Consider the following 21,018-nt stretch of genomic DNA (forward strand, 5'->3'; position numbering starts at 1 on the left):
TTTGTTTGCTGATCTTACAGCAGGCACTACAATTTACCTCAAATGTGGGAGGGAGGGGGAAGTCAGCAAGTGTCTCCACTATAGACTGCTATGCAGAAATTTCTGCTGGAAGCACCAGCATGAAGACACCGAGGAACATGTCTTCAACCATGATGTTCCCAGCAGTCGAATTGCAACCCTACACTCGAGGCTCACATCAGTAATGGCCGGCCTGAGGCACCAGGAGGTGACCAGCACTTATGAAAACATACCTTAGTGAGGGGTCAACTCTAAGAGCAGAAAAGATATATTGAAAGGAAACTAGAAGGATTAGCATTTATATACTGCATCATTCCTCTTTAGACCATTTTAGCTGGGAGCCAGGAACCCAGCGGGTCAGTAGATATCGAGTGGTGAACCCGCAAGCCCAATGAGTGCGTCGCAAACTGTGATCACAACTCAACTGAAGGTAAGTATTTGCACTTGCGGGTTTCCCACGCACCAGGCAGCCAGATTGACAGGGTGTCTGTCTGTCGGAAGGGAAAGGAGCTGCTTATCAGAAAGTGCAGCGGGAGGGAGAGACTGATTGTGGGTCCTGGAACAAATCAAGGTGGGGGGAGGCGGGGCAGGGTGGTCAGCCAAAGGCAGGGTCATGTCGCGCCAGGTGAGCTCGTTAGGCCTGGAAGAAGCACTCCTGCTCCTCCTGGCCCCAAACAGTGCAATAAAGACACTCTCCTCATGGATATGGCCCTTCTCGCCTGCTTTCACCTGACGTGAATCGGAAGCGATGGGAAACTTGAACAGGTGAGATCAAATTCATTTTACTTTTGTAATACACAAAAATATTAAGTACCACAACTATTTCAATGAAGTACATTGCCCCTTTACGTATTGGCCCGCTGGCTTTTAAGTGGGGACAGGATTTCCTGGTGTTTTGTGTGCACAGATATAAACCTGCCTGGGTCAAAGCCAGAAATGGGTGCATTGGAGCCTGGATGCTGTCCCACTCCAAAAAACTATTATTTTAACCTCCCACCCGCCCCCAACCTACCTGTTCTTAGGAGCTAAAATTACCCCCCACATTTTGAGTACATTTAAGGGAAACCAGTGAACAGTGTACACAGTAACCAGTGTACACAGTAAAATTCTTAAGAGTGAAGGAATAAAGATCTAGGGTTTGATACAGATCTTTAAAATGTGGGAGTGCAGGTAGAAAATTGCAATTTAAAAAAGGCATTGAGATTCATGGGGTGGGTGTACACTAAGTATAAAAGAAAGGAAGCAACGCTGATTTTGAACAGGACATTGGTTAGGTGAAGGATTGGAGTACCGCAAGCATATTAGAGTACATAAAGATTCACTAGAATACCAGGGATAAGAGGTTATAGTTACAAAAAAGAGCTTGAAAGATTGTGGCTTTTTACATCCTCTGGCCATTCTGAAAGTAGATTTTAACTGAGTGGTTCAGAAGAGAAGTCAAACAAAATCCATATTTAACTTGGTGGTTGGTTTATAGATGTTTATCAGCAGGAATAACTGGTAAGTTTCTTTTTTGAATTCCAAATGGGTTCTTTAATAGAAGTACTGTGGGCAATTTTAACTTACATAGAACAGAATTAACGAAAAACAAGGCAGCACATGGCACGTCAATACTTGTGACTGATATGCAAGAAGGTTTAGTATAAATCCAGAGTCCCAGCCTGGCCACACTCCGGAGCAAAATGGATCGAGACTTCTTCCTCCAAGTCAGGCCCTGAATTCAGATTTATATTTAGCATAACTTTAGCATCAGTGTGAAGTGAAACCATTTGATGTACTGTAAAAGGCCAATTAATAAACATTAGATTTGTGCCTGACATTGTGTGCAACAACTTACATCTGCTGAACCCAATGAATTTCACTGGCACTAATATTTACTATGGACTACATATGGTGTAAAACAATTATTTGTCTACCAAGCTAGTCCTGCAAAAATTATTGTAACATTAATAGATTTTTTATATGGTATGTTAACTTTCATTCTGCAACTGTATCCATTTTTTCATTAAAATTACAATGGAGGAAAATTTAGCAAGAGATCAGAGGAGCGACCACATAAGGAGCGGGAGAGAACCAGCAGTGGCAGAACATCACAAGATGTCAGAGGAGCGACCACATAAGGAGCGGGAAAACATCACGAGATGTCAGAGGAGCGACCGCATAAGGAGCGGGAAAACATCACGAGATGTCAGAGGAGCGACCGCATAAGGAGCGGGAAAACATCACGAGATGTCAGAGGAGCGACCGCACAAGGAGCAGGAGAGAACTAGCAGTGGCAGAACACTGCGAGAGGTCCGAGAAGCGGCCTCATGAGGAGCGGGAGAGAACACTGCGAGAGGTCCGAGAAGCGGCCTCATGAGGAGCGGGAGAGAACACTGCGAGAGGTCCAAGAAGCGGCCTCATGAGGAGCGGGAGAGAACACTGCGAGAGGTCCAAGAAGCGGCCTCTGAGGAGCGGGAGAGAACACTGCGAGAGGTCCGAGAAGCGGCCTCTGAGGAGCGGGAGAGAACACTGCGAGAGGTCCGAGAAGCGGCCTCATGAGGAGCGGGAGAGAACACTGCGAGAGGTCCGAGAAGCGGCCTCTGAGGAGCGGGAGAGAACACTGCGAGAGGTCCGAGAAGCGGCCTCATGAGGAGCGGGAGAGAACACTGCGAGAGGTCCGAGAAGCGGCCTCTGAGGAGCGGGAGAGAACACTGCGAGAGGTCAGAGAAGCGACCTCATGAGGAGCGAGAGAGAACACTGCGAGAGGTCCGAGAAGCGGCCTCTGAGGAGCGGGAGAGAACACTGCGAGAGGTCCGAGAAGCGGCCTCATGAGGAGCGGGAGAGAACACTGAGAGAGGTCCGAGAAGCGGCCTCATGAGGAGCGGGAGAGAACACTGCGAGAGGTCAGAGAAGCGGCCTCATGAGGAGCGGGAGAGAACACTGAGAGAGGTCCGAGAAGCGGTGAGTCTGAAACAGACAGAAAAAAAAAAAATCAAAAAGTGACGTCACAACACAAGGAGAAGCTCCGAGGGTAAGTATTTTGTTTATTGGTTGGTAAGTGTTTTAGTTTTAGCTAAACAGTTAAATAGCCTTAAAGCTAAAGAAACAATTTTAAATAACTGTTAGCTAACATGGCAGGATAGCTGGGGCCTGTTGCCTGCACATCCTGTGCCATGTGGGAGCTCCAGGACACTGTCCTGGAAAACCACATATGCAGAAAGTGCCACCAACTGCTTGAGCTCAGAGTTTCTGGCGTCACTATAGTGCATCCAGGAAGCTGAAAGTTTCATGGATAGCACGTTTCAGCTACAGAGAGTTCAGAAGGAGGGAATGGGTGACCACCAGACAGACTAGGAGGAACAGGCAAGCAGTGCAGGAATCCCCTGGGAGTTTGGCACCAGTCAGCGTGATGACACCTCAGAGGAGTGCAGTCAGGAGCAAATTCACGGTACCATGGAAGACTCGACTGCACGGGTGGGGGGGGGCACAAGTGTAGAAAGACAGTTGTTATAGGGGATTCAATAGTCAGGGGAATAGACAGGCATTTCTGCAACTGCAGGCGCAGGTCCCGAATGGTGTGTTGCTTCCATGGTGCCAGGGTTAAGGATACCAATGAATGGGTGCGAGGGGAAGAAGAACAGCTAGAAGTTGTGGTCCATGACATAGGTAAGAAAAAGGTTGAGGTCCTTCAGGCAGAGTTTCAGGAGCTAGGAAAAAGATGAAAGAACAGAACCTTAAAGGATTACTCCCAGTGCCACATGCTAGTGAGTACAGAAACAGGAAGACAGTGCAGGAGAAATGGTGCAAGAGGGAGAACTTCAGATTCCTGGGGCATTGGGATCAGTTCTGGGGCAGGAGGGACCTGTACAAGCTGGACGGGTTTCACTTGAACAGGGCTGAGAACAATGTCCTCGCGGGGAGGTTAACTACTGCTGTGGGAGAGGGTTTAAACTAAATTGGCAGGGGGAGGGGAACCAAGACACAGCAGCAGAGAGGGGAGACAAGGGACATAGAAAACTAGCAGGGACAAATAGCAACAGAATAAATAGTAGTGTAGAAAGAGCAGGAATTAGATGGAGGAAAAAAGCAGACTAGCATGGTGTTGGAATGCATGTGTGTTAATGCGAGGAGTGTTGCAAATAAGGTTGATGAGCTGCAGGCACAAGTTGCCACATGGGGTTATGATATAATGGGGACCTGGCTTCAACATGGGCAGGAATGGCAACTAAACATTCCTGCCTACAATGTATTCGGGAGGGTCAGGAACGGAAAAAAGGGGGAGGGGTTGGAGGCAGTATTGATCAAGGATAATATTACAGTTCTACAGAGGGACGATATACGAGAAGGTTCAAAGACTGAATCCATCTGGTTAGAGTTAAGGAGCAGGAAAGGAGCTGTTACATTGCTGGGTGTTTATTATAGACCCCCAAATAGTGAGAATGAGATAAAGGAGCAAATCTGTTGGCAAATTTCAGAGATGTAAAAATAATAGAGCAGTAATAGTAGGGGCTTTCAATTACCCTAATATAGACTGGGGGGGGAAAAAAAGTGTAAAGGGCAAGGAGGGTGACCAATTCCTAAAATGTGTACAGGAGAACTTTCTTAATCAGTATGTTCCTAGTCCAACGAGGATACATCGACGACATTTTCTTCCTATGGACCCACGGCGAAGAATCACTGAAGAGACTACACGATAACATCAACAAGTTCCATCCCACCATCAAACTCACCATGGACTACTCCTCAGAATCAGTTTCTTTCTTGGACACACGAATCTCCATCAAAGACGGGCACCTCAGCACCTCACTCTACCGCAAGCCCACAGACAACCTCACGATGCTCCACTTTTCCAGCTTCCACCCTAACCACGTCAAAGAGGCCATCCCCTATGGACAGGCCCTGCGAATACACAGGATCTGCTCAAACGAGGAGGAACGCGATGGACACCTACAGACACTGAAAGACGCCCTAGTAAGAACGGGATATGACGCTCGACTCATCGATCGACAGTTCCGACGGGCCACAGCGAAGAATCGCATAGACCTCCTCAGAAGACAAACACAGGACGCAACCAACAGAGTACCCTTCGTCGTCCAGTACTTCCCTGGAGCGGAGAAACTACACCATGTTCTCCGCAGCCTTCAACAGGTCATCGATGACGACGAACACCTCGCTAAGGCCATCCCCACGCCTCCACTACTCGCCTTTAAACAGCCACCCAACCTCAAACAGACCATCGTTCGCAGCAAGTTACCCAGTTTTCAGGAGAACAGCGTCCACGACACCACACAACCCTGCCACGGCAACCTCTGCAAGACATGCCAGATCATCGACACGGATACCACCATCACACGAGAGGACACCACCCACCAGGTACATGGTTCATACTCCTGTGACTCGGCCAACGTTGTCGACCTCATACGTTGCAGGAAAGGATGCCCCGGAGCATGGTACATTGGCGAGACCATGCAGACACTGCGACAACGGATGAACGGACACCACGCAACAATCGCCAAACAGGAGGGTTCCCTCCCAGTCGGGGAACACTTTAGCAGTCAAGGACATTCAGCCACCGATCTTCGGGTAAGCGTTCTCCAAGGCGGCCTTCGAGACACACGACAACGCAAAATCGTCGAGCAGAAGTTGATAGCCAAGTTCCGCACCCATGAGGACGACCTCAACCGGGATCTTGGGTTCAGGTCACGCTACACGTAACCCCACCAGCAAAAAAGGGAAAAAAATTATGTTTTTTAATATTCTCTCTCTCTCTCTGCCATTTTGGGTTTCTTTCTGCCTGTCTGTGTAATTGACACAATGTATATCCAGTGTACTGGGACGTGCTGTTCTCCGTGACTGGCCTGTTTGAATAACGACACCTTTTGATTGGTGTGATGCTGTCCCAACATAGTATAAGATATGCGATTTGAGAACCTTTTCACTCATTCATCTGACGAAGGGGATAATCTCTGAAAGCTTGTGATTTTAAAATAAATTTGTTGGACTATAACCTGGTGTTGTAAGATTCCTTACATTTGTCCACCCCAGTCCATCACCGGCATCTCCACAACGAGGAAGAAACAGTACTGGATCTAGTTCTGGGGAATGAAGTCGGGCATGTGGAGTGTGTTTTAGTGGGAGAACATCTGGATAATAGTGATCATAATATAATTAGGTTTAAAGTAAAGTAGTTACAGAAAGGGACTAAGAAAAATCAAAGGTGAATATACCCAACTGGAAGAGAGTCAATTTCAGTGATTTGAGAAGGGATCTTGCACAGGTGGACTGGAAACAAAGATTGCCCAAGAGAACAGTAAATGAGCAATGGTAGGTCTTCAAGGCAGAGATAGTTCGGGTACAAACCAAGCATATTCCCATAAGGAGGAAAAATGGGGCATCCAAAGCTGGAACTCCCTGGATGACAAAGGAAATAGATGTTAAAATAAAAACAGAAAAAGGAGGTTTATGATAAATGTCAGGTACAGAATACAACAGAAAACCAGGCAGAATACAGGGAGTGCAGAGGGAAATTGAAAAAGTATATAAGAAGGGCAAAGAGAGAATATAAGAAAAGATTAGCAGGTAACATGAAAGGGAAGCCAAAAATCTTTTATAAACATATAAAAGTAAAAGGATAGTTAAAGGACTGGTGAGGCCGATTCGGGACAAAGAAGGAAATCTTCTTGTGAAGGCAGAGGGCACGACTGAGGTACTGAATCAGTACTTTGCAACTGTCTTCCCAAAAGAAGAGGATGAAGTAAATGTCGCAGTAGAGGAGGAGGGAGTAGGGATATCGGATAGGATAAAAATAGATAGAAAGGAGGTCCTAAATAGGTTGGCATCACTCAAAGTTAACAAGTCACCCGGTCCAGAGGGGATGCAACCTAGGTTGCTGAGGGAAGCAAGGGTGGAGATTGCAGAAGTTCTGACCACAATCTTTCAATCCTCCTTGGATATGGGGATGGTGCCAGAGGACTGGAGGATTGCAAATGTTACACCCCTAATTCAAAAAAGGGGAGAAGGATAAACCTGGTAACTACAGGCCAGTCAGTCTAACATCAGTGGTTGGAAAACTACTAGAGATCATCGACAAGGACAAAATTAATTCTCACTTGGAGAAGCATGGGCTAATAAGGGACAGCCAGCACGGATTTGTTAAAGACAAATCATGTCTGACTAACCTGATTAAGTTCTTTGATGAAGTATCATAAGAACATAGGAAACATAAGAAATAGGAGGAGTAGTAGGCCATACAGCCCCTTGAGCCTGCTCCACCATTCATTGAGATCATGGCTGATCTTCGACCTCAACTCCACTTTCCCACCGGAACCCCATATCCCTTGATTCCCTTAGAGTCCAAAAATCTATCGATCTCAGTCTTGAATATACTCAACGACTGAGCATCCATAGCCCTCTGGGGTAGAGAATTCCAAAGATTCGCAACCCTAACTGAAGCTATTTCTCCTCAGCTCAGTCCTAAATAGCCGACCCTTTATCCTGAGACCATGTCCCCTAGTTCTAGGCTCTCCAGCCAGGGGAAACAGCCTCTCAGCATCTACCCTGTCAAGCCCTCTCAGAATCTTATGTTTCAATGAGATCACCTCTCATTCTTCTAAACTTGAGAGAGTAATAGGCCCGTTCTACTCAATCTCTCCTCAAAGGACAACCCTCTCATCCCAGGAATTAAACTAGTGCACCTTCGTTGCACCGCCTCTAAGGCAAGTATATCCTTCCTTAGATAAGGACACCAAAAATCTACACAGTACTTTAGATGTGGCCTCGCCAAAGCCCTGTACAATTGCAGCAAGACTTCCTTACTCTTGCACTCCAACCCCCTTGCAATAAAAGCCAACATACCATTGGCCTTCCTAATTGCTTGCTGTACCTTCATGTTAACTTTGTGTTTCGTGTACAAGGACACCCAAATCCCTCTGAACACCAACATTTAATAGTTTCTCACCATTTAAAAAAATATTCTGTTCTTCTAGCCAAAGTGAATAACTTTACATTTCCCCACATTATACTCCATCTACCACCTTCTTGTCCACTCACTTAACCTGTCCATATCCCTTTGCAGACTCTGTGCCCTCCTCACAGCTTACTTTCCCACCTTGCTTTGTATCGTCAGCAAACTTGGATACATTACACTCGGTCCCTTCATCTAAGTCATTGATATATATTGTAATTAGCTGAGGCCCAAGCACCGATCCTTGTGGCAACCCACAAGTTACAGCCTGCCAACCTGAAAATGACCCGTTTATCCCTACTTTCTGTTTTCTGTGCATTAACCAATCCTCTATCTATGCTATTACCTCCAACCCCACGAGCCCTTATCTTGTGTAACAACCTTTTATGTGGCACCTTATCAAATGTCTTTTGAAAATCCAAATATATTACATCCACTAGTTACATCCAGCAAAAACTAATACATTTGTCAAACACTATTTCCCTTTCATAAAACCATATTGACTCTGCCTAATCATATTATGATTTTCTAAGTGCCCTGTTACACGTCCTTAATAATGGATTCCAGCATTTTCCCCACTACTGATGTCAGGCTAACTGGTCTGTAGTTCCCTGGTTTCTCTCTCCCTCCTTTCTTGAATAGTAAGGTTACATTTGCTACCTTCCAATCCACTGGGACCGTTCTAGAATCTAGGGAATTTTGGAAGATCATAACCAATGCAACCACTCTCTGCAGCCACCTCTTTTGGAACCCTCGGATGTAGGCCATCAGGTCCGGGGATTTGTCGGCTTTTAGTCCCTTTAATTTCTCCAGTACTTTTTCTTTACTAATATTAATTACTTTAAGTGCCTCACTCTCATTAAACCCTTGGTTCCCCACTATTTCTGGAATTTTTTTGTGTCTTCTACTGTGAACAGACAATATCTAATCAACATCTCTGCCATTTCCTTATTCCCCATTATAATTTCTCTTGTCTCAGCCTCTAAGGGACCCACGTTTACTTTCGCTACTCTCTTTTTTTAATATACTTGTAGAAGCTTTTATAGTCTGTTTTTTATTTCTTGCTAGTTTGCTCTCGTATCAGAGAGGGTATATGAAGGATGTGCAGTAGATGTTGTATAGATGGACTTTCAAAAGGCATTTGATAAAGTACCACATAACAAACTTATTTGGAAAATAGAAGCATATGGGATTAAAGGGATGATGGTAACTTGGTTAACTGGCTAAAGGATATGAGACAGGGAATAGTGGTGAATGGATGTTTTTCAGACTGGAGAGTAGTATGCAGTGGGATCCCTCAGGGATCAGTATCATTTCTTGTTAAATATAACTGACCTGGACTTGGGTATAGGGAGTACAATTTCAAAGTTTGTGGATGATACAAAACTTGGCAACGTAGTAAATAGTGAGGAGGATAATAGCAGACTTCAGGTGGACATAGACTGGTGAAATGGGCAGACACATGACAGATGCAATTTAATGTGAATAAGTGTGAAGTGATGCACTTTGGGAGGAACAACATGGAGAGGCAATATAATCAAAATAGTTTATTTTGAGGGCAAGGGCAGAGGGACCTGGGGGTGCATATTCACAAATCTTTGAAGGAGGCAGGACAAGTTGATGAGGTGGTTAAGAAAGCGTGTGGATACTTGGCAAAAGAACTAGGAGAAATTTTTTCACAGAGGGTTGTTAAGATCTGGAATGCACTACCTGAAAGCAGTGGAAGCAGATTCTATAGGAACTTTCAAAAGGCAATTGGACATGTGCTTGAAGAGGACTAATTTGCAGGGTTATGGGGAAAAACCTGGGGAGTGGGACTAAATTTGACAGGTCTTTCAAAGAGCCAGCACAGGCACTGGCCAAAAGATTCTATATTCATTCAAGTGATTAAAACAGAAATCACGAAGAGCAATCATCCACACAAGTTACAGGTCCCAGCGCGGCACTATGAAATCTACATGTCCACAGAATGCAAATTTTCATGTGGAGATGATACTTGTGATGGAACTTTGATGCAGTCATGCCACAAGAATATAAACATTGGCTACCAACTGAGTACTACTAGGAGAAACTTTCAATGTAAGCTACCGCTATAACCAAAGCAATCTGGGAAGATTAAGAGCTTAGTGGTTCAGTTATAATGCACTTACCAGTTTTGCATAAATGTGAATGAGTGGAGAAAAGGTTGTACGATACTGACAGCTATGGACCACACTCCTAGCAGGGAGAATGCATGCCCATGCTCTGCTTCAATATCCAAATGTTTAATCCTAACAAAAAGAGCTAACTACCCTGTTAAAAAGGAGGCTTCACAACAGTTGACATTACACAGCAGTTGGTTGTGAATCCCACATACTGCAAGGCTACCTCCTCAAAAAGTTGAAAGATATAATTATTTCATTGCTGTTTGTGGGATCTTGCTGTGTGCAAATAGGTTGCCATGTTTCCTAATTTCCACAATTTCCCACAACAGTGACAACACTTCAAAAGGAACTTCATTGGCTGTAAAGTGCTTTGAGACATCATGAGGTAGTGAAAGGCGCAATATAAAAGCAAGTTCTTTCTTTATAACAATATATTTAATTCTTGCACAGCATGCAAAAATTCAGAGCACACTGCAATCCATGTAGCCAAATCAGCTATACTGCACTTCAGGTGTTAATGCAACATGAAAACCATATTTCACCAAAGCAGAACATGCAGTATGACTGGTAATACTTGCAATTATACAGCACTTTGTCACATCAAAGCATTAAGGTACTGCACGTACACAATGAATAACTCTTGCAGTTGTCAACATGGAAGGCAATATCAGATAGGCAGCTACACCATCACTAAACTCCTGGTTTTGGCAAAAAAGTTTCCCCTCCCAGCAAAAAGCCACTCATGTCAAATCTCCTTTCTCTACAGCAGTAGGAACAGCAGCATTAGGAATCCCACATACTCATCAATCCAGAACAATATACTTGCCCATTGCTGCTACTAACTGTTCCTTAAAATGACACCAAGGATTTGGCCTCCACCACTCTGCCTCAGTCTATTCCAAGTATTGATCACTCATAAAGAACCTCCTGATATCAGTCCTATAGTTATTTTACTAGTTTGAACCCATGTAACCCTTGTCCCAGCCCGCCATTAATTATAGCAATATTCTGGATTAACTATACTACGTAATACACCGCTATAAGATCACCTCTCCAGATGCTTCCTTTCCAGGATGAAAAGTAAGAATTTCTTCCATCTTTTCTCGTTACTCAGGCCTCGGACACTGGGGATTGAGCCTTGTGGCTCTTCTCTGCACTGCTTTCAACACGTGAATGTCTCCTTGTTTCTTGGCAAACAGAACTGAACACAGTACTCAAGGTGGCCAGAGCACTGTAGAGTTTGATCACAACACTCTGACCTGTATCCTGCTTTGATTACATAACAAAACCAGTAGAATGTTGAACTAAGTGCTGCTCTACATTGGTTTGACATGTTGAGCAGCAAGTATACCTAGACTCCCAGGTCACATCCTTAGTGATCTCAACACCATTCATTGAGTACATGCATTGTGCATTTTTCATTCCTATGTGTAAAACTTTACACTTGTCTGCACTATTTTTTTATCTGCCATTATTCAGCCCGCTCACATTTTGTTTAGTTCACTCTGTGGTTTCTGGGCTGCCTTCTTGGATTCCACTAACCCTCCCAGGTTGATATCTGCAATTTTGACCAATTTGTATTGAGTTTCTACATCCAAATCAGTGGTCCCAATGCCAAGCTCTGGTGCATACCACTCATTAGTTCCCCCTGCCCACAACCCTCTAACCAGCATACAGCCACTCTTTAGCCAATTTCTTACACCTACCCAAATTTTGCCCTGAATCCCCACAGCTTTGAACTTAATTAATAACCTTTTACGTCAAACTTTATTAAATGCCTTCTGGAAGTCGACAATGTTGTAGGGATTACTACAATTAACTTGGGTTGTCACTTCCTTAAAAAGGAGGTTGATCAGGCAGGATCTTCCCATCTAAAGCGGTGCTAGCTGCTGTGCGCTAGGTTGTTTTTGTACAGATGTTTATCAAGTTCACTCCTGAGTCTCAATTCATTATTTTACATGTACCTGAAGACCAATGGGTCTGTTGACTGTCACTCTTTGACTATGGGTACCACACTAGCCTGTTCAGAAGCAATGCTGAAAAAAATCTACCAGGTTGAAAAAACTTCTTTCCTTCAACACTTAAAAAGGAGGGGGGGGGGTGAAGGAAAAAGAGTGGAAGAGATTTCTAAAGTACTCCTTGATACTTTCCTATCTGGTTAAACGTTAAGGTAAATGGATGAATACATCAAAGATATTTAATTCAGTACATCGCATACATTTGGAGGCAGTTAACAACAACAATACTCAAAGTTCCTGCAGATAAGAAGGGGGATATTGTACTATGGCCTGACTAGGAACAGCTGCGGGTTTTTTTTTTGAAGTATTACATTATTAAGGCTCCACAACTTTCTAAAGCAGATTTGTTTTCCCTTCAGTAAGCGATCACGCATGATGGACTGCAACCACATCTGCGACTCTCGCTTGACGATCAGACATTGCACAAGCTGAGCTTCCCCCAGCAAACAAAAAACAAAAGAGCGAACGGGGGGGGGGGGGGGGGTACTTGTGTGATGGAGGTAACTGGCCGGTACAATCGGAGTGAAGGGAGGGGTAGGGTATGGAAGAACGGAGAAAAAAAAACCCACAGTCTTCACAGTTGACCAAGAGGGGAAACATTTGCCTGAGGAAGGAGAAAATCTCCGAAAGCTTGTGAATTTAAAATAAAATTGCTGGACTATAACTTGGTGTTGTAAAATTGTTTACAATGACCAAGAGGGGAGCCTCTTTCAGCCCGTCATGTCCTGGGCTCGATGCCCGCCCTCGGTTGATGAAATCTCGTGCGAGCCAGACTGAACTGGACACAGAGAGGAGCTGGAGGAAATGAACTTTACACGGCAATAAGCTGCTTATCCTCGCCACCCCCCCCCCCCCCCTCCCTCCCTCCCTCCCCCTCCTCCTCCTCCTCCACCCCTCTGAGTGATTTGCAGAGGAAAAAACCCCACCAGACTGCACCTATACCTAATAAGGTTATGGGTCCGGGCCGCGCGCGTGAAATTTCATGTTGCAATTTATTATTATTAAAAAAGGATACAATCCGCGGATACACAACGTTCCAAAACCCGGTGCTCACCCTCGACACAAATTAAAGAAATGGGGGAAAAGAGAGGGAGGGGGGGGGGGGGAAAGAGAAATATATAAAAACACATTTTACTCACACACGGGATCGTCCATTCTCAGGGGTCTGGCGAGGCGGATGCTCGCAGGAACCGTGTTGTCAATAAGTTCGTCGATACTCTACCAGGGCATGAAAATAATGGCAAACAAATGTTAAAAAAAAAACATTTTAGGAACAGAACTGTAAAAAGCTCCCCCTTCCTCCTCCTCCTCCACACACACACACACATTCAGATCGATACAAATTACCACGTTAACTGTAAAGGGAAAATAGTTTTGTCAATTTAAGATGTTGCGCGTCGTGATGGTTTGTATCTTTTTTTTTCAAAAAAAGCAAATTCTCAGTTTGCAGCCCAGTATTTTTTATAACATGTGCTTCCTTTAACGGGCACGCAATTGAACAATCCGAAATTTTAATGCCTCACACAAAAAAAATAATGGTCTCGTAGATAAAGTGAAAGTTGTAAAAAAATATATATTCGATTGGCTACTTCATCGGCGAGACCCTTCCACTGCTTCACTCAACTGTGGATCTAATACTGGGCAAGGACTGAATAACGAAGACAAAAAAAAATAAACCGTTTGCTGTTACCGCCAGTCCCAGAGTGCCCAGCATTTCTCTTTTTTCTTTGTCTCCAGGTCCGATATGTCTCTCAGAGAAGTCATCGTGCCTCGGTAAGATTTTCTCTATTAACCTCGCATGGTTTGTAGTAGCTGTGCCCAGGGCTCGCACGCTGCCGCTCAAGTAATCTTGTTTTTGCTGAGAGTTTCTGCTCGAAATAACCAGTCTGCCTCCACGAAACCGGCTTCCACCAAGTTTTTGGCAGGTGGATTGCAAACCACGAGAACTCGCCAGAAAACCCCAGGATTTCGCACAACTCTGCATTTTCAGCAGCAGTTTCAGCAACCCTACTGCGTTTACTTTTCGGATTAAAAATTCACTTCGGATAATGAACTAAACAGAAAGCAGAGCGACACTGCTTTATATACCAACACCCAATCAAGTGACTACATGTCCATGACGTGTAGACAAGCCCCCTAAACATCATTTTATAATACAATAACTTGTTTCAAAATCCTCCCTCAGATATAGTTCTGATTTTTTTTTATCATCGATACAACATTAAAATATCTTGGGTTCCATGTATGCTTGCTCCGTGGTCTCAAAAATCTACAACTTGCATAACAAGATACACAGAACGGAATGAGAAAATGTTATTTTATTGAATCACGCGAAGACTATCAAGACTTTGTATCTAATGCTGCCATCTGGTGGGAAGATGTCGAGTATTCATATATGGAGATATATTTCAGGTGGAGCACACTCGATGGTAAACTGTTGCATACCTTACTTATCCCATAATTGAGAATACCGAAAGGGCCTGGAGCGTCTCATACCAGTTCTCTCTCCTTAATGGCTCAGAACTCTTATGCATTCACCGGAAGGGCTTCCTCAGCCCTTATAAGAGACCCAAGACTGTTGTGAGGTGAATTTATGGCAGAAAAGGAAAATGGCTGCAGGGTGGAAGGGAGGGCTATACAGACGGATCACAGAGTACCCTGGAGAGAGAGAGAGAGTCAACCTCACAGCAGGGACAACTCTTTACTGAAGTCCTGACCTGGATTAAGCAGATGGAGACGAGTAAGGCTGATACATGACATTGGACTTGCATGTCTGGAGCATTAAGTTGGATGCTCTGCGTAGGTCTTTATATCACGGTGAAAGCAGATGCTCCTCATATATCTGATGAGGAAACTCTGAGATTTAGGACAACAAAAGCTGGAAGATATTGCCTAGAGGCTGGGTGTGAGAACATGTGCTCATATATCCAGGACCTGGGCCCCAGCAGAGAGGTAGGCAGCTACTGCTGAAATTCTGCACCTCCAAATGGTGGAACCACCATTTAAAGGGATATATGGTGTATTCCTTTTGCAATTGGAACAACGGTGCCCAGCACTTGCACATCTTATGGGGAGTTGTACTGTTTATTATGCGACTTGTGAGGAGCACCTGGTACCTCTGTCCAACTAGGAAACATAGAAACATAGAAAATAGGAGCAAGAGTGGGCCATTTGGCCCTTCAGGCCTGCTCCGCCATTCAAAATGATCATGGCTGATCGTCTAACTCAGTACCCTGTTCCTGTTTTTTCTCCATATCCCTTGATCCCTTTAGCATTAAGAAATATATCTGTCTTCTTCTTGAATACATCTAATGACTTGGCCTCCACTGCCTTCTGCGGTAGAGAATTCCACAGGTTCACCATCCTCTGAGTGAAGAAATTTCTCCTCATCTCGGTTCTAAATGGCATACCCCGTATCCTGAGACTGTGACCCCTGGTTCTGGACTCCCCAGCCATCGGGAACATCCTCCCTGAATCTAGTCTGTCTAGTCCTGTTAGAATTTTATTTGTTTTGATGAGATCACCTCTCATTCTTCTAAACTCTAGTGAATATAGGCCTAGTCGACCCAATCTCTCCTCATACGTCAGTCCTGCCATCCCAGGAATCAGTCTGGTAAACCTTTGTTGCATTCCCTCCATGGAAAGGACATCCTTCCTCAGATAAGGAGGCCAAAACTGCACACAATACTCCAGATGTGGTCTCACCAAGGCCCTGTATAACTGCAGTAAGACATCCTTGTTCCTGTACTCAAATCCTCTTGCAATGAACGCCAACATACCATTCGCCTTCCTAACTGCTTGCTGCGCCTGAATGCTCGCTTTCAGAGACTGGTGTACAAGGATACCCAGGTCTTGTTGCACCTCCCCTTTTCCCAATCTATCACCATTCAGATAATAATCTGCCTTTCTGTTTTTACAACCAAAGTGGATAACCTCACATTTATCCACGTTATACTGCATCTGCCATGTTCTTGCCCACTCACCCAACTTGTCTAAATCACATTGGAGCCTCTTTGCATCCTCCTCACAGCTCACATTCCACCCCAGCTTTGTGTCGTCTGCAAATTTGGAAATGTTACATTCCGTTCCCTCATCCAAATCATTGATATATGTTGTGAATAGCTGGGGCTCAAGCACTGATCCCTGTGGTACCCCACTAGTCACTGCCTGCCACCCGGAAAAAGACCCATTTATTCTTACTCTCTGTTTCTTGTCTGTCAACCAATTCTCAATCCATGCCAGTATATTCCCCCCAATCCCATGTGCTTTAATTTTGCACACTAACCTCTTGTGGAACCTTATCAAAAGCCTTCTGAAAATCCAAATACACCACATCCACTGGTTCTCCCCTATCTATTCGACTAGTTACCTCCTCAAAAAGAGCTCAGACTCGTGATGACCAACTAACTAGCCTCTGTGGGGGGAAATAACCTCTTTGGGGTAAAGATGGCTGCAAGATGATATGGCTGGCGATGGAAGCTTAGGATTAAGTCAAAGTTCTATGGTAGGCTCCAGTGCATTGCTGGTGATTGACCGGGAAGCCGGCTCACTAGTAGAACTTCGAGAATGGGATTCAGCCCATTTGGTTCCAGATAAACCTGCAAGCCAGTGTCCCAACTGATAAGGCAATTCTAGCTGGACAAACTGTGGGAAGCCTACCAGTGCTCTAGATAGCTGTGTTGTTTTAGCTGTTTAAACTCCAATAGCACCCCTACGCACATTTGGCAGTCCCTAAGCCTTGGGTCTGCCAACCTACACCTAAGCCCTTTGGACTTGAACAAATGGGGTGTGTTCCTATGAAGACAGAGTTCATATCTCACATTTTGGATGGTGGTTGGAGATTTCTTCCTAGCTTGACTTGGAAACTCTAATGTAGTAATAGGTTTCTACACATGTCAGACACTTGACTGACTTTAAAAAAAAAATCAAATGCCTAAGTGAGCTGTGTAGGGCCTGCTCAAAAGTGGGACTTCAATATCAGTGCATTGTTAGAGATGCTGCTTTCCAGTTCAGGTGGATGTAAAAGATCCCATGGCACAATTCAAAGAAGAGCATGGAGTTCACCTGGTTTCCTGGCCAACATTCTTCTCTCAATCAACACCACCAAAAAAAAATTAACTAGTGAATCTTCTACCTTGCTGTTTGTGGGACTGTGCTGTATGCAATTGGCTGTCAGGTTTTCTTGCGGAGCAACACTTCAACAGTAATTCTTTGGTTGTAGAATATTTCCTCAGGATATGATAAGTATAAATGCAATTTTTTTTGTCTTTCGATTGCACAGATCACCGTTATCCAATTTGTCTATCTATCTATCTATCTAAAAGTCAGACCTCAAGGAGTCAGATTTGAAATTGTACATCATACTTGCGCCTGATTAGCTTAAATATGATTTTCATAAAACGCCACAAAACATAATTGAACAGAGGCAAAATGCGCCAATCAATAAGTACAAAATTGGGAATGAAAACTACCAATCATGAATCAAGGTAGCCAGGGAACCAATAAAAAGGAAGGGAGCAACCATTGAAATTGCTCAAAATTGTTGTTTGAAAAATCCCTTTGTCCGCTATCTAAGTTACTCACTAAGCTGAGAAACCTAATACTAAAAATAACTAAAGAATTAACAAATTATTACATTTACATGGAAAATAATAAACTTGATTATATAGTAGTAATTTGTGTTTTTGACATATCTCCTTTTCCAACAGAAACCTCTGCCTCGGGTTCATGGAGCTTCCCAGATCCAACACTCTGGAAGCAGTGTGCAGAAACTCAACAAGGTAGAAGACTCCAACTTGCAGAGTGTATCAGTGTCTACAACTCCCAACTTTAAAAAAAAATCACTGAAAGCAAGACTGGCAGTTCGCAAAGTGTCCAAGAAGTTGCTATTTGTACAACCCCTTCTCCTCCACTCCATCCAGCAAAAGCAGAAGCATGAGGAATGATAGCAACAAAATGCTTGGGGTGGGGTGAGGGGGGCATTGTTAGAAACACTGTGTACTTTGAAGGGAACTGTGAATTTCTTTTTTTGTGGTACATAAAATCAATGTAAAGCACAAACTTTTTAACTCTATCTGAGGAAACTTTGCCAGGAGAAATTATATAAACTATATAATAGCTAGTCTTCTGTGGCATTGCTTATGGTTAGTTTCAATCTGGAGTGCAGTTGTGAGGTTCGGCAATATCTCATTCGAATGGTGCACAATGGCAGAGGGTGGATACAGATAGAATGGCATAGCAGAAGAAGGACCAGGGAACAGAGTACAGTAGGAGGAAGGAGCTCAGGCAACACGGCGGGGCGGGGTGGAGGGGCGGTGGTGATGGTGGAAAGTATTGCACAGCTGGGGATGTGAGATGGAGGTTGCTAGGGAACAGCACGGAAGGGGATGTAAGGGAGTAGAGCACAGCAGGGAGAGGGCAGGGAAGAGAGTATTGCAGAGGAAGGGGAACAGGGAAAAATGGAGAGAGCCGAGGAGCAGACGAAAGGGGCTGGGAATAGAACAAGTGACAACAGTAAATATAACACAATAGGGAGGATAGCAGGATACAGAATTTTAAAATTAAAATCACAGAACCTCGCAAAATAAGTGCATTCCTGTTCAATAGCGCTGGAACATGGCAAACAATGATGACAGGTGTTTTGAGAGTTATTATTTGCTTGGTCTGATTTCCAATCAGGAAGCTGTGTCTGAGAGAAACTATTTTCATTTCTCCAATCATAAAATTAGGCTGTGATGTGTCTTTAAATCTCTGGAATTTTTTTTTACAATTGGCAATGAGCCTAGCCATTTACAAAGTGAGACATGACTTTCTGTTTGTAAGCCCCATCCCTGCCCATTATGGAATGAGGAATGAAAGAAGTAGCCTTAATTTACATGGGACAGTCTGGGAGTTGTAGTCCATCAGCGTGACAATCCCAGACTAACACTCTTGCATTCTAGGCATGTGCTGTTTGGCTTCAGCCTCTTCTGGGAACCAGCAAAACTCACGTCCTGGATTTCTAAAGCAGAGACATGAGCCTGAACAAAAACATTTATGAAGACAGTCAAACATACAAAAATCAACTGTACATAGTTAAATTCAGTGATATGATTGTGAATTATTTAATGTATGTTTTTCTTGTGTTAGAAATGTTATTTTATGACTTTCTTGAAATGACAGCTGAAACTCCATAGTAAAGTCACATATCCTGGGAATAGTTGATTGAACCTGAACACAAACACAGTAGTAAACTTAAACATGTGATCTGATGGTTGCTTTTGGATTACTGCCATCTGAAGTGAAGTTCCTGACCAAACACCCAGCTCAGAACTCGAAGGGGTTCAAGCAAAGTTGAGAGAATTGTGAAGCTGTGTTGCTAATGCAAGTGAAAAAGTCAGAGATCCAGAGAAAAAATGCTTAAGGGTAACAACGTTCCTTACTGTGATTCACAGTATCACAGCAGGTACAGCACAGGTGGAGGCCATTCGGCCCATCGTGCCTGTGCCGGCACTTTGAAAGAGCTATCCAATTAGTCCCATTCCCACGCTTTTTCCCCATAGCCCTGTAAATTTTTTCCCTTCAAGTATTTATCTAATTCCCTTTTGAAAGTTCTATTGAATCTGCTTCCATCACCCTTTCAGGCAGCGCATTCCAGATCATTACAACTTGCTGCCTAAAAAAATGTTTCCTCACGTTGTCTCTGGCTCTTTTGCCGACGATGAAGGAACGGCGATATATTTCCAAATCGGGATGGTGTGTGACTTGAAGGGGAACGTGCAGGTGGTGTTGTTCCCATGTGCCTGCTGCTCTAGTCCTTCTAGGTGGTAGAGGTCACGGGTTTGGGAGGTGCTGTCGAAGAAGCCTTGGTGAGTTGCTGCAGTGCATCCTGTGGATGGTACACACTGCAGCCACAGTGCGCCGGTGGTGAAGGGAGTGAATGTTTCGGGTGGTGGATGGGGTGCCAATCAAGCGGGCTGCTTTATCTTGGATGGTGTCGAGCTTCTTGAGTGTTGTTGGAGCTGCACTCATCCAGGCAAGTGGAGAGTATTCCATCACACTCCTGACTTGTGCCTTGTAGATGGTGGAAAGGCTTTGGGGAGTCAGGAGGTGAGTCACTCGCCGCAGAATACCCAGCCTCTGACCTGCTCTCGTAGCCACAGTATTTATGTCCCAGACTGGCTTGTAATTGCCAGGTTTATCCCTCTTCCCTTTTTTGAACAGGGGTGTAACATTTGCAATCCTCCATTCCTCCGGCACTGCCCCCATATCTAAGGAGGGTTGGAAGACTGTGGCCAGAGTCTCTGCAATTTCCATCCTTACTTCCCTCAGTAACCTAGGATGCATCCCATCTGGACTGGGTGACTTTTCTACTTTGAGTACTGCCAATCTTTTAAGTACCTCCTCTTTATCTATTTTTATCCTATCCAATATCGCTACTGCCTCCTCCTTTACTGCTGCAATGGCAGCATCCTCTTCTCTAGTGAAGACGGATGCGAAGTATTCATTTGTTGACGATTGTTGATGAAGTGTATAACACATTCATGTGGGACACTTTGGGTGATGAAAAGAAAATACAGTAAGTTCTGAAAAGTCCAAGAAGTTTTGCCAGCCAAGGAAGAACATTGTGTATAACAGATACATATTCAACAACAAAAATGAAGAGAGTTGAGAATCATCTGGTTAGTGAGATGAAGAACTTTGCAGACACTTGTAACTTTAATAAACCAATGGAATCACTGATTTGTGTTTGAAGTCAGAGGCAACCATATAAGTCCATGACTTCTGAGTGAACCAGATCTTGTCACCTCCAAAAAATTGTTGTTATGGTGGGAACAGCTGAAGCCACAGAAGCTCAAATGAAGCAGGGTGTGCCATTGGCCATGCAATAGGCAGAAACGGAGTGTCAAGAACA

General features: G+C 44.2%; 2 protein-coding genes across 6 annotated transcripts in view; one reads left to right on the forward strand and one right to left on the reverse strand.

Annotated features, from left to right (window-relative positions):
* The window catches only part of gldc (glycine dehydrogenase (decarboxylating)), a 133,514-nt gene extending 119,340 nt beyond the window's left edge, over positions 1-14,174 (reverse strand). Inside the window, exons 1-2 of one of the 2 annotated variants that reach the window (XM_067983638.1) lie at positions 13,816-14,174; positions 13,265-13,343 (exon numbers count right to left, since the gene is read on the reverse strand). In XM_067983638.1, coding sequence (XP_067839739.1) covers positions 13,265-13,343; positions 13,816-14,109 — 373 coding nt within the window. In that variant the 5' untranslated portion in view covers positions 14,110-14,174. Of the gene's footprint in view, positions 1-13,264; positions 13,344-13,815 lie in introns of those variants that run through there. The other variant, XM_067983640.1, reaches the window with a different exon arrangement.
* On the forward strand, positions 1,390-5,975 carry LOC137320614 (uncharacterized). 4 transcript variants are annotated; one of them, XM_067982298.1, is made up of 2 exons: positions 1,390-3,031; positions 4,611-5,975. In XM_067982298.1, exon 2 carries the CDS (start codon positions 4,612-4,614, stop codon positions 5,713-5,715), a length of 1,104 nt encoding a protein of 367 aa, XP_067838399.1. In that variant the 5' UTR covers positions 1,390-3,031; position 4,611; the 3' UTR covers positions 5,716-5,975. The 4 variants fall into 4 exon arrangements, with proteins under 4 accessions (XP_067838399.1, XP_067838402.1, XP_067838400.1 ...); XM_067982301.1 differs by having other exon boundaries at positions 1,390-2,675; positions 2,812-5,975; XM_067982299.1 differs by having other exon boundaries at positions 1,390-2,584; positions 2,630-5,975.
* Positions 14,175-21,018: the final 6,844 nt, after the last annotated feature.

Source organism: Heptranchias perlo, chromosome 4 (assembly GCF_035084215.1).
Source record: "Heptranchias perlo isolate sHepPer1 chromosome 4, sHepPer1.hap1, whole genome shotgun sequence".
NCBI lineage: Eukaryota > Metazoa > Chordata > Chondrichthyes > Hexanchiformes > Hexanchidae > Heptranchias > Heptranchias perlo.